Raw genomic sequence first — 14,461 nt, 5'->3', positions numbered from 1 at the left:
TCATTTGCTTAGCATCCAATTTCCCCTTACGTCTTCCTTAAATGTTTATTTTCTGCATAAAAAGCATAACAAATGCAAAAAAAAAGCACTGGAAGAACACAAGATGCTTCTTGACCCATTGAATTCTTCCAATGTTCTGTTTTTGTTCCAGATTCCAGCATCTGCAGTTGCTTTTGTATTTATAACATAAATGCAAGTCCATTGAGAGAGAGAGAGAGGGAGAGAGGGAGGGAGAGAGAGAGGGAGAGAGGGAGAGGGAGAGAGGGAGAGAGAGAGAGAGAGAGAGAAAGAGAGAGGACTCCTTCAGGTACTGCTTTTCCCAACCTTGACTTCTTTACTTTTTCTGCTACTTTACATCACATTTATTGTAATCTTTCCTTACTTTCTGTTCAGTGAATTTGCTTACTGGTTTATAGTCAGTATAATGGCCAAACAAAGAATATACTTTAAAGAGTATACATGTTCAAACTTGACCAGAAATAAATAATTCAATAATTAATAAATCATAAGAATGAAATTGCTTTGTTCTCGTCAAAGTTCCCTTCCTGATTGCAAAATATTTTGTAAATCAATACAATTAGAGAACAAACACTGCTGTGCAGTGATCAAGCTACATGATGTTGTAAGAGGAAAGGCAACAACCGATCAAATAATTGTCTTATATTAACAGTTTAACTATGTTTATTAATTCTTGAACAATTAAAAAGAAACAGTTGTAACAAATAATCACGTTATCAATATGCGATTATTTGTAAATGGGTATCACATAACAAGCTCTTAGTGCTACAAAGATGACTCCAGTCACATTTTTGAAATAGATTGTAATTAGCAACTAATCAATTTACAAGTTTTGTATTATGAGTGGTTCTTTTTGTATAATAAATTTTAATAGAAAATTGCACTTCACAGTTGAACACAACATACAAATAGCATCTTTGCAGACTTTCACTGTCTTACAAATGCTAAATATTACAAAATGTCAGTAAACATTCTATATACTGCACTGTAACACACAGCATCTTTCAAAATGTAAGCAGTACAGGCCTGGAGCTTATTTTTCAAATGTGAACTTCTATCATGAGAAATCAAACGTTTTCACTGTGTTATTGGTTCGATGAATGAAGAAATAATAAATCATGAGTTATTTTGTAAAATTGATGAAATGGTTATTTGGACTCTGAATAGATGGATGCTCATTTTAACAAGACTAATTTTGGAGCTGTTACAAACTGTGTATCATAGTACAGCATAGTATATCCTGGTACAGCACAAAGAATTCAAGGACAGTTCATATTTTCTCCAAAACATTCAACGATAGTTTAGAATAACAAAGCAGACAAACTATGACCTTTAAAAACCATCTATTTGATTTTAGTTGTATTGAACTGGGTCATGAAGAGCAATTAATGTAGCTTAACCATTTTTCCTGTTAATTAGGTCAAAACAATCAATTGGCATAGAAAATAATGGAAATTAATAAAACAGAAATAAGCACTATTGTCAGAAAAGTGTTCCATTAACTACTTATAAATATTCACCATTATTTTACAGCACCTTAGCCCATAAAAATCAAGAGGTTGAGGTAATTCCTTTTTGCCATATACTGTACTGGTCTCTTAGAAATAATGGGTTAAAATGAATAGTTTAGAATTGATAGAATATTTTATGCTACTGCATTCCTTGTTCAGTTTACTTCCCTCTTCTGAAGTTGGCATGTCATAAAAGAATAATGTTCAATGGCTATCAAGAGTCTTACAGTATTTTGAGCAATATAACCAATCCTTGATTAAAATTTACATTTTCACAATTCTTGTAAGGGCCAGGAACTGTACTTAAAATCATACAGCCCAGTTGCTAATTCCTTTTCTCTTCCACAGCATTGAATCCATTTGCCAAATCCCAAATTGAAAGTAACCCATCAGTTCACTAAACATGGGAACTTCCTAACTGGCATGATTTAGCATCAGTTTAGGACATTTAGATTTAATGTAGCCAGCAGGTACCATTATGTCATTGCTATTGCTCTATCTACTAAACCTCACAGGTCCAGTTTTGGTAAGTTTGTTCATGAATTCGTTAGAGCTTATCTAGAATCAGTGATGTACCAGTAAGAAGAGGCAAAACACTTGTGAAAAATGACCCTAGTTTATAGCATTCAGTAACAAAAATAATTTGTGGAAACACTCAAAATTGATTTATGAATTCCATAAACCGTAAATAAATTAGTATTATTCTTTTCAATCCCAATCAGAGCCAGTATACTGATCTAACAATAATAATCAGAAAACTAAAGTGGACACATTCAATTGTGATACTAGCATTGTTTCTGTGTAACATCATTGCCTATCACATCATAAAACTTATGCTATCTTGAATGCATTTTCCTACAAAGCTTGGTTTTATATTTTCTCCAAATCTAAAAGTACAAATAGAAAGATGCAGAGATTGGAAATGTCAATTTTATTTGACATGTGGTCAACATGTATCTCGTTCTGTTCTGTGTATCATGCTGTGGGAATTATTTCAGTTCTCAATACTTTGGCAAACAGCCAAATCTACAGCTCCAAGGAGTGAAAAAATTCCAGATGATGAAATTGTTCATAAAATAATCAGCGGGAGTATGATACCATTCCCTCTGCTCATTAACAATACTAGCAAAATAATATACGTACATCTTACAGATTTAACAAAATTCTGTGAAGGCAAATATGGGTATTATGTAAGCTTAAAAAAGTAATACATATATTTACAGTTCCTTCATGACAAAGGTGGGACTTTGTCATTTTTAATCTGAGTGACACTACTTACAGATCTATCCATTCTATGTTTGTAAGTTCATGAGCTGACAAGGCATACTTTTACAATACAGGTTCCTTTCATTCTAACTGTTTGAAGATTGAAGAAACACCCAGTTCAGGGATTCATTAAAGATGTCACACAGATATGTAACCATTCTAGAAAGACTGAGTTGCTAAAGACAATCTTCTTCAATCAAAGAAACAGACTTGTTCTGCATATCATTTAAGTCCATAGATAGAGTGTCTGTTTTCGCCCCATTTTCCTCTTCAACATTAACTAAAAGAATATTCTCAGACTTTTGTGCTTCTTCTGTGCTAGGTTGAATCAGGTTGTGGTTACCATTTTCTTTAACATCAACCAAGACCTCACTCCTGGGTCCTGTGATGTCTTTGCTTTTGCCAATGTTAAAACCATCTTCGTTAACAAAGTCTTCTCCCACCTGAAAAATATTAAGTATCTCATAAGAAACCATAAAAATCATGGACCAATAGTATAAATCAAGATAACGGTTGAGTACGTTATTACAATAGCATATAGACTTAAGTAAGAGGCAACTCATTTTAAGTAAAAGGGTTAAACATAGGATTTATTGAACACACTCAACATTACAGAGTTACACAGCACTATCTGCTATCCTTACTGGACTGAATACTTCATCCTGTATGCCGTAACACTTTGCTGACAGTTCCAGTGATATTTATTGAGAATAGTTGACAAAAGTGTTATTAGCATTAGCACAGCTACTATGTGATGTTGGGAATCTACCTATAAGCCACTTCTAGATACTTCGTAGAGTATATTCCTATTGACTACAATAGCACGACTTGGGAAATCAGTAACTAAAATGAACACAGCGGTGCCATGACACACCAGAAATTCACTGAAGAATCAGTCCTATAAGCAACGGGGTAAACTTCTCTACAACTCTTCAAACAACTTCACAATTCATCACAAACTTTATTACCTAAGATTTTTTTAAAAATAGCATAAAACCAAGGTAAATCCCAAAAATGTAATGATATCCTCTTAATATGCAGTCCTGAAAAAATTCTTGTAGACTAAAGTGGCTGTTCTTGGTTCATTAGTTTGCAAATCTATACTGAGTGAACCCAACTAACCAAAATTAAAATTCTTTTAAAACCTACTTATTCAAGATAAAGCCAGAAACCTGACTCAGTGTAAGTAGCCAACTCTAATATGGATTTGGCTGTAATTTTTTTTAAAACAATACACCACACTAATTAAGGGAAGCCAATTTATTTCTGATTGCTACTGTCTGGAAATCTTTTTCTCTAACAGTAGTGAATGGAAGAAAATAAACCCAATACAGCATCAAATTAATTGGCTGTCACCAGGTTGTCAAGAGACTTTGTTTGTTAAACTTCACCTTGATATCACTCTTGTCCAGCTTGATGTTGCAGTCTTGTTCTTTGTCCTTTTCTTCTCTGCCCTTCTCCTCATCCTTCTGCTCTGCCTTATCTTTCTCCTCCTCCTCGTCCTTCTCCTCCTTTGCCTCATCTTTCTGCTCTTCTTTCTCCTCCTCCTCTGCCTTATCTTGCTGCTCTTCTTTCTCCTCCTTCTCCTCATCCTTTGCCTTGTCTTTCTGCTCTTCTTTCTCCTTCTCCTCATCCTTCTCTTCTTTTGCCTTGTCTTTCTCATCCTCCTTCTCTTTCACCTCATCTTTCTCCTCCCTCTCATCACTCTCCTCCACCTTTTCTTTCCCCTCATCTTTCTCCTCCTCTATCCCCTCCTCTATCCCCTCACTTTTCACCTCCTTCACCCTGTCTTTCTCCATGTCTTTCTCCTCCTTCACTGCGTCTTTCTCCTCCTTCACTGCATCTTTCTCCTCCTTCACTGCATCTTTCCCCTCATCTTTTTCCTCCTTCACCTTGTCTTTGTCCTTCTCCTTGCCTTTTGCTTTTTCCCTCTCTTTCTCCCTTTCCCTGTCTTTCCCCCTTTCCCTCTCCCTGTCTTTCCCTTTTTCCCTGTCCTTCTCTTTCTCCTTGTCCTTCTCTTTCTCCTTGTCCTTCTCTTTCTCCTTGTCCTTCTCTTTCTCCTTGTCCTTCTCTTTCTCCTTGTCCTTCTCTTTCTCCTTGTCCTTCTCTTTCTCCTTGTCCTTCTCTTTCTTCTTCTTTGAGGTGGAATGATCGCGTTTACTTTTGTCTACACTTTGGCTGCTTGAATTTTCTCTGTTCTCAACTCCATCTTTGCTCTGTTCTCTATCTTTGTCTTTTCTTTTCTCTTTCCTATTTCTGAAAAAAGAAACATTTTAAAAATTAATAAACAAAATACTAAGAATTCTGACTATATGAAATAAAAGCAGATAATAGAAAGTACAGATTCAGTCACATCTGTGGACAAAGAAAAGTTACGTTTCAGGTCCCATCAATAGAACAGATCGTACTTAACTGCTGCAGAAGGTGCAGAGCAGAAACACCTGTATGTTCAAATAATTAGATTTATAATGAGGGTATTACAATTGGCAGACTCATTAGAATTCTGCAGGATAAGAAGAATTTTCATAAGAAAAACATCTTCATGATCTGAAGTGGAGTCAGGATGTTGATAATGAGGCAACATGGCTCCCCCAAAAAGAAACATGACAGAGGCCAGGTGATGCTGATTTACTGAGATACATGTTGCCTATGACATTCAAGAGAACACTGGTTCTCTTCTTCCCAGCAAAAGGGAATCAAAAACTTGAGGGCATAGGTTTAAGGTGGGAGGCGAAAGATTTAAAAGGGACCTGAAGGGTAACTTCTTCAGGCAGAGTGGTGCATATATGGAACGAGCTGCCAAAGGAAGTGGTTGAAGAAGGTACAATAACAACATTTAAAGGACATTTCGACAAGTATACGGATAGCAAGGTTTAGAAGGATATAGGCCAAATGCAGGGAAATGGGACTAGCTCAGTTAGGCAATTTAGTCGGCAAGGACAAGTTGGGCTGAAGTGTCCATTTCCAAGCTGTAGAGCTCTATGACGACTAGAGAGAGGGTGCGAAGAGGCCCAGGTGAGTTAGTTAGTTTGGAAGCAAAAGATCGCAGATCATAAGATGTCTGTGACAGAGCAAAAGGGGAGGAAACATTGAGAAAGAGACAATCATGCAAGATAAAGGGGATTGGTAATGGTACAAGAACAGAAACAATAGATGGATCTATAAGGTCTGTAAACGGGAATACATTAACAAACTAAATATAACAAACATATAATTGCATTTACTTCAAGAAAAAATGTCCAATATAAAAAGTGGTGAGTATGACATGAAAATGTTGAACACAGTGTTGAGTCCAGGAGGCCAAAAGTGGCCTAGAGTAAACTTCATGTTTCTGAAGATTTCCTTGTAGAGCTAGTGAAGCAGGAGCCACTAAGCACCATGAGGAATACTTGGGATTTGTAGTGCGCTTCAGTTACCCTTTCCCTTCAAAGCACAATGCTTGTTGAGATACTTCACTCTTCTCAGTGAACTTGCTGGGATCCCCAGTAGTGGCCTGAGATTTCCCACTCCATCACATCATTCCTGCTGAGATGGGCAGAAGTCAGGATTGTTAAATGCCCATGAGAGTTTGCAGCCTCAAACTGCCATGCATCCTCTTAATCAAAGCCCAAAGAATGCTGAACGTACACAGACTTTAATGTAGTTAAGTGACCCAAAGAATTTCATGAATCAAGGAGACAGGATAGAAGTACTGAGGAGGTATTTGAAGATACAATTGGAGAAGCGGGCTGTGGGTGTTCTAATGAACGTGGGTAAAATGCAGAAGGATAAAAGGACCATGGGAAAATTCCAGATTACATGTTGTTGATGGCTCAAGGCTTGGCTGTCCAAGTGTACTTAGATGGTTCAACATAACAAATAAGTATATGTATTAAATACATGGAAAATAAATCACTTTTGTCATATTGTTATTCATAACAATTTATGTTATCACCTTCTTGGAGATGGAGATTTGGAAAGCCTTCTTTTTGGTGTCCTGGGTCTTCTTTTTGGTGACCTGGACCTCCTCCTCGGCGACCTGGATCTTCTCCTCGGTGACCTGGACCTTCTCCTCGGCGACCGGGACTTCCTCCTCGGCGACCGGGACCTCCTCCTCGGCGACCGGGACCTCCTCCTCGGCGACCGGGACCTCCTCCTCGGCGACCGGGACCTCCTCCTCGGCGACCGGGACCTCCTCCTCGGCGACCGGGACCTCCTCCTCGGCGACCGGGACCTCCTGCGTGGTGACCGGGACCTTCTTTTTGGCGTCTTAGACCTCCTTTTAGGCGTCTTGGATCTTTTTCTTGATAAACTTCTGCTTTTCTTTCTATATTTTTCTCTGTAAGTGTAATTGTTGTATTTTGAATATTCTTTTACTTTGAGTAGCCCCAACCTTTGACATACATATTTTTTATTTATTTTTAAGATCATAAGACATAGGAGCAGAATCAGGCCATTCAGCCCATCGAGTTTGCTCCACCATTCGATCATGGCTGATTTATTTTTCCTTCTCAATCCCATTCTCCTGCTTTCTCCCTGAAACCTTTGATGCCTTTACTAATCAAGAACCTGTCAACCTCTGCTTTAAATATACCCAATGACTTGACCTCCACAGCTGTCTGTGGCAATGAATTCCACAGATTCACCAGCATCTGGCGAAAGAAATTCCTCCTCATTTCTGTTCTAAAGGGATGTCTTTCTATTCTGAGGCTGTGTCCTCTGGTCCTAGACTCTCCCACTACTGGAAACATCCTCTCCACATAAGATATCTTTATTAGTCATATGTACATCAAAACACACAGTGAAATATATCTTTTTTGCGTAGTGTTCTGGGGGCAGTCCACAAGTGTCACCACGCTTCCGGCACCAACATTAGCATGCCCTCAACTTCCTAACCCGTATGTCTTTGGAATGTGGGAGGAAACCGGAGCACCCGGAGGAAACCCACGCAGACACGTGGAGAACATACAAACTCCTTACAGACAGCGGCGGGAATAGAACCTGGGTTGCTGGCGCTGTAATAGCATTATGCTAACCACTGCACTACCCAAGCCTTTATCCAACTCTATCCAAGCCTTTCAATATTCAGTAGGTTTCAATGAGATCCCCCCTCATCTTGTAAACCACCTCTGGACCCTCTCCAACGCCAGTATACCCTCCCTTAGATATGGAGCCAAAACTGCTCACAATGCTCCAACTGTGGTTGACCAATACCTTATAAAGCCTCAGATTTACATCTTTGCCTTTATATTCTAGTCCTCTTGAAGTGAATGCTAACATTGCATTTGCCTTCCTTACTACTGACTCAACCTGCAAGTTAACCTTTAGGGAATCCTGCACTAAGACTCCCACATCCCTTTGCACCCCCCTTTATATTCTATCCAATTTCAAAACTATCTACTCCAAAAAAAAAGGCTTGAAATAATGAGGAGACAACATGGGCATGCAAATTACCTGGGTGGAGGTGTATATAAATTCTGCTTTTTTATTTTAAGAGTCCATAACATTTGTGGTAGTTCTAAAAAATATGTCTGCTGTTGTCATAATTAAATGCCTCAGATTATCATAATATTTCCTACCTGCTTGAACTTCGAGATCTTCTGCATGAGCTGTTTCTTCTTGGTGGAGTGCTGGAGTTCTTTTCTTTCTTTTTCCCATCTTCCGCATCTCCATCTTTGCTTTCTTCCTTCCCTTTACTGTTTCCTTCGGGCTTCTTTTCCCTGTTATTGAGGACAGATCAGATAAAAAAGTTAAACAGGAATGTTAATGTATGCATCATTCCAAATTATTTATAATTAATGCCAGTTTTGTTCATTTCTTTTTCCCAACTCACAATAGTGACTATATGATGGCATAGCAGTTAATGCTACTACCTCATAGCTCCAGGGACCTGGGTTTAATCCCAAGAATGGATACTGTGTGTGTGGAGTTGCAAGTTCTCCCTGTGATTGTGTAGGTTTCCATCACTTCCAAAAGACGTGCTGATAAAGTCAATTGGCCACTATAAATTATCCCCTAGTGTAGGTAGGTGGCAAGAGAATCCAAGGGGAGTTGATGGACATACAAGTGAGAAGAAGTTACAGAAAAGGGAAGTGGAATGGAACTGATGGGGTTTATCTGCTGAGAGCTGGCATGGACTCTTTTGTAGTGTAATAATAAGTATGTTACAATTCGGTCAAAATATTTTCCTCCAAGCTTGCTAAGAATTACAAAGGTATAAAAATAGTCTTTGTTAGATCTTTAAATAAATTCACCATAGATTTTAATTGAGAGTACTGATTAAAATAAACCGTACTAAAGAGAAGATAGTAAATTCAATTTACTGCTGAAATTTTAAGGTTTTAAATAAAGGTCCAATTTTTGCATAGAATGAATGTGGCTGCTTATATTTGTGTCAGACTGATGATACACAGGAATGCACTTCACACAAGGAATTGGGTCTTAAGTATAATCGTATCATCGAAAAAGCTGAACTTTGGACTGGGAGCTGTAAAATAAAAAGAAATCATGAAACTTTCTAATTTATTGTTCCAACAAGTTACTGGTACATCCACCACAGCACTGGTTTGAGAAGGTCTGATGCCATCATGATGAAAAATCATGAAACTTTCCAATTTATTGTTCTGACAAGTTACTGGTACATCCACCACAGCACTGGTTTGAGAAGATCTGATGCCATCACGATGAAATTCTACACCTTGGATACCTCTTCTATGTCTGATTATCACAAGAAAAGGGAAACTTCCAAGCTATCACAGATGTGGACAAAAACCCTAAGCTCATCTTTAATGTTGAAAGTTTATATTACTCATGTCTTGACTGAAGGCAAACAATAGAGGACCTTATATAGGCATGTAAATAAAGAAATAACAGATAACATTTAGTGTATTGAAAATTAATGTTTTTTTGGATATATCACAATATCTAGACAAGAACAGGCAATAGTTAACTTCAGTCAGGTTGTGGAGGTAAAATAAAAGGTTGCAATCATTCACGAATTGTGCATTCTGTAGATTTCTACAGTCTATAAGCAAGAAGTGTCAAATGCTTTTGGGACCAAGTTAATTTGAAAAATGCAGGAATAGCCAAGAATTCATTGGTGTTTATGCCAATATTAGGCTCAGTCCAGTGAAACTTTAGGGAGGCAGAAAAGGAGGGAACTACCTGCTTGGTCAGAAAATAGTTCAGCAAAATTCAGTTACATGCAGTTCAAAAGTATTTATTTACAAACAAAAATCATTGTTTATAGTGTGATGAATATGGTTTCCCTGCAATCCTTCAAAATCGAGTTACTGACTCCATTAAGAAATCAAGGAAGTTCCTTCTCGAATGGGCCCAACATTTTTCTACCCCTTCCACGTTACTGGTGTAGGGAGGGTCAATGGTCATAGGAGCCTGTTGCATTTCTTATGTATTATTTTGTGGCTCAGATGGCTTTTGCTTTTTTTTGCATTTGTATTTATCTTCATGATCTTTTCAGTTTATTATTAGAAGAAAGTAACTTTGGAATCATTTGGAAGGAAACTGAATTTCATATTTATATGATGAAAGGTCACTGCGAGTGGGAGATCAGGGCTCAAAGCCTCTTTCAATTCTACTCAATTTCCCCACTTTTGAAGAGATTAGAGATTCCTTCAATGATTCTGTGAGTTTATCCAGTCAATAAACACAGGCTGAGAAGGCTCCTCCTCTATGCCGATCTTAGTTGGGACAGCACTAAGGGCACCAGAATCTTGGAGCAAGGAAAGGGGTAAAACAGAAGTTTGTAAGCATTCTTCCACAGCAGCAAGTGCAAATATGGGTCAAGATTGTGTTATGATGTGATTCTGTCATTATGGAATATCGTGCCAATATTTACTATCGATGAGTATAAGGAGTTATATTGAAACAAGAAGCAATATCATCAAAAGGAAGTACATTAATGGGCAGAAATAAATGACTTGAATGCTCTGAAAACATTCCTTTGATCAAAATTCCATTGATTTTCACATTGCAAAAAAAAAATCTTTTCTTTGGAAAATAGGGTATGCAGCATTTTAAAGTCAGAAAATAAGAATCAATAATCATAAATTAAATGTTTCACTTAAATTAAGAGAAAATGAAGTGGTCTTATTTAATCAAGTCATTCAACATAAACAATGATCACTTTAAAAGTAATTACCAAGTTTCTCTGGATGTCAAACTGAATATAAATTTCGAAAAATCCCACAACTGTGTTAGAAAATTTTACCAGCAAGCCCCACCTGCTGGAATTAAAAAACAATGCAATCTAAAGTATAATTAAGAGTTCAGGTGTAAAGCAGACTAAGTAAAATGTCAAATATCCTTTGGAGATGTTGTTTGACTTACTGCTTGTTTCTATTTTTAATTTCATATGCCTTCTTCAGTAAGAACTTGTATGTTGCATGTTAGACATGTTACAAAGGTGAATGTGCAAAATGAAGACCTGATGCTGCTAGAATCATTCTTCAGGGTGCTGATTATAAACATTAAGAGCAATGCAGGCCTTACAGCAACATTATTATAGAGCCAGCTAACATTAAAACCACAATGCAGAAGAAGCAGAATGTTTTATTCATTTATAGGATGTGGGCATCATTAGCATAATATCTCAATCTAATGCAAGGATTTTAACTGTACATTTTTCAGTGGCATATCTTTGGTATGCTTTTTAAATGCAATTAATTAGTGCTACAGGCTATGATTTGCATATCAGTGATCTTCAAGGTTACTTAAAGATTTTGTCCCTGTTGTTACGGACTGGGCTACTATTGGTGAATGTCCCTTTAAGATAGAGCATTGTGTGTGCGTGGCGTGGTTACGACAACAGATCTCTTATTAATCCTATCCCATTACACATGACCAACTGCAAGAAAACGCTGAAAATACTCAGCAGGTCAGGCTACATCTGTGGAAAGAGAAGTCCTTCTTCCTGAACCATGGCTTTACTATTGTTAATAAAGCTCTTGACCACATCTCATCCATTTCCTGAACCTCTGATCTTAACACTCCCCTCCTCCAATTCAGAACATGGATCTAGTTGATATGTTCTTATGATGCAAATCAAGTGCAAAGAAGAAGCAAAACAATGGCATCCTGATTGACACATTATTCAAATATTTTGTACCAGTCTTCACCACAGAAGACACTGAATGTATCAGAAATAGTGAAGGACCAAAATTGAAACGAAAGCAGTAAACCTAAAGTCATTAATTTGGTAATTTCTTGATTAATTAACACACAGTTTATAAATTTTTGCTGTAACACCATTGACACTTAAGGGTATCTGTCTATAACTACATTTTTTGCGAAATGAATCATGAGCTACCCTCCACAATATGGAATGCACTATTCCAAGATGCTCATACTGCATTTCATAGCATTTCTATGATTTACAAAATTTCACTTAAAATGTTTTCTAGGAATGAAACCATTTTGTAAATTGAGGAAATGCTGTGTTAATGAAGAGAAAGTAAGGATATGATAGGATCTCAAAGCTGACAAATCTTCTGCTCGCAATGAGCAGATGGTAAAAATAGTGGATGCATTAATGGTAATCTTTCAAAAAATCCCTAATTCTGGAATAGTTACAGCAGGTTGGAAGGCAGCAAATGCTACATCACTACTCAAGACAAGAGGAAATATGGACCAATAAGTCAGATTTAAATAAATTGCTGTGATTCATTATTCAGAATGTAGTAACAGTGCTCTTTAATGCAAGTAGCACAGTGACACAGCGAGTAGAGCCACTATCTCAAAGCACCAGCGATCCGGGTTCAATCGTGACCTGTGTGGAATTTGCACATTCTCCCTGCGACTGCAGGGGTTTCTGCCAGGTGCTCCAGGTTACTCCTATATCCCAAAAGAAGTGCAGGTTAGGTTAAATGCTGCTGTAAATTGCTCCTAGTGTGTAGGTGAGTGTTCGGGGCAAGTTGATGGAATGCAAGGAGAATAACATGGGATCAGAGTAGGATTGGTGTAAATGGGTGCTTGAAGGTTGGCATGGAATCAGTGGGTTGAAGGGCTTGTTTCATGCTGTATGACTCTAGCATCAAACAACATCAACATGGTTTCATGAAAGGGAAAATGTGTTCAACAAATCTAATGGAGGTTTTTGATAATGGTATATGTCAGATTGAATAAGGAAGCACTTCTTAATGGATTTACAAAACATTTTGTAAGGCATCACATGAAAGGTTATGCAAAGTAAGCCATGGATAGAAGATTGACTAATGGACTCAAAACTAATGGACTACTTTTATGTTGACAAGATGCAACAAGTTGGATGGCAAATAGATCAGGATTGAACTGTTTACAATTTATACTAATGTTTTAGAAGAAATAACAGTGTCGTGTATCCAATATCTAGGCCCACATTGTGTGGTTAATTCTTGAAATGGTCTAGCAAACTACTCAGTTGTCACCACCTTCACAAGGGGCATTTGAGGATGGCAATAATGTTGCTCTTGCCAGCAAGCCAGATTCTGTAAAATGAAAAATATAAAGAAAGTTACAAAAGATAGAGGGTAAAGCAAACTCTCAGGATCAGACAGAGATCAGCCAAGGAACTGGAGCAGAATGATAAAGAAAGGCAAGAAAGATTTAGAAAGGCAAGAAAGATTATGAGAGTACATAGGCAAGAAACTCATGAACAAATTCTAAGAGCTTATATAGGTACATAAAAAAGGAAAAAAATGATGAGGGTAAATCTGGACCCCTTGCAAAAAAAGGCAAGTGAATTTATGATGAGAAACAACGAAATGACAGAGAAACAAAACAATTATTTTGCATCTGTCTTCATGGGAGAAGACACACAAAACTTGTTGGATATATTGGAGAATCAAGGGTCTAGCTAAAAATGAGAACTGAAAGAACTAAGTATTTGCCTAAAATTGTACTAAGAGGATTTGGTGAGCTTGAAAGCTGATAAATCTCAAGGACCTAATGATCTCCAGCCCAGAGTTTTGAAGGAGCTGGCTTTAGAGACAGTGGATGCTTGGTTGTCATCTGTCAAGTGTTCTGTATATTCTGGAATTGTTTCTGTGGACTGGAGGGTTACAAATGTGACAATTCTATTTAACAGGGAACTACCCACTTGTTGGCCTAACACTAGTAGGGAAAATGCTGCAATCTATAATGAAGGATGTAATAACAGAACAGCTTTAAAAGAATAATATGATTGAACAGAGTAAACATGAATTTATGAAGGGAAACTTTTCTTTAACTTCTCCACTGAAGCTCTTTGTAGAAGTGACTCATAGAATAGATAACGGGAATCAGTGGAAGTAGGGTATCTGAATTTTTGGAAGAACCATAGAACCATACAGCACAAAACAGGCCCTTCGGCCCACCATGTTGTGCCGTCCATCAAACCACCCTCACACTATCTAAACCTTTCCTCCCGCATATCCCTCTATCTCACATTCCTCCATGTGCCTATCCAACAAACTCTTGAACCTGTCCAATGTATCTGCCTCCACCACCACCCCAGGCAGTGCATTCCATGCACCAACCATTCTCTGGGTGAAAAACCTCCCCCCAACATCTCCCCTGAACCTCCCACCCATAACCTTAAAGCCATGCCCTCTCGTCTTGAGCATTGGTGCCCTGGAAAGGAGGTGCTGGCTGTCTACTCTATCTATTCCTCTCAATATTTTATATACCTCTATCATCTCTCCTCTCATCCT

The 14,461-nt window shown here is 37.8% G+C and overlaps 1 protein-coding gene across 6 annotated transcripts in view; it reads right to left on the bottom strand.

Moving 5' to 3' along the window:
* Window positions 1-681: 681 nt before the first annotated feature.
* The window catches only part of srek1 (splicing regulatory glutamine/lysine-rich protein 1), a 46,537-nt gene continuing 32,757 nt past the window's right edge, over window positions 682-14,461 (bottom strand). For 3 of the 6 annotated variants that reach the window (XM_052020165.1, XM_052020171.1, XM_052020170.1), the window contains exons 9-12: window positions 8,354-8,494; window positions 6,730-7,113; window positions 4,187-5,051; window positions 682-3,238 (exon numbers count right to left, since the gene is read on the bottom strand). In XM_052020165.1, coding sequence (XP_051876125.1) covers window positions 2,972-3,238; window positions 4,187-5,051; window positions 6,730-7,113; window positions 8,354-8,494 — 1,657 coding nt within the window. In that variant the 3' untranslated portion in view covers window positions 682-2,971. The remainder of the gene's footprint in view (window positions 3,239-4,186; window positions 5,052-6,729; window positions 7,114-8,353; window positions 8,495-14,461) is intronic. The other 3 variants (XM_052020168.1, XM_052020166.1, XM_052020167.1) reach the window with 3 other exon arrangements.

Source organism: Pristis pectinata, chromosome 7, assembly GCF_009764475.1.
Source record: "Pristis pectinata isolate sPriPec2 chromosome 7, sPriPec2.1.pri, whole genome shotgun sequence".
Taxonomy (NCBI): domain Eukaryota; kingdom Metazoa; phylum Chordata; class Chondrichthyes; order Rhinopristiformes; family Pristidae; genus Pristis; species Pristis pectinata.
Note: the sequence above shows the minus strand (reverse complement) of the source record. Positions and strands in the feature narration are given on the sequence as shown.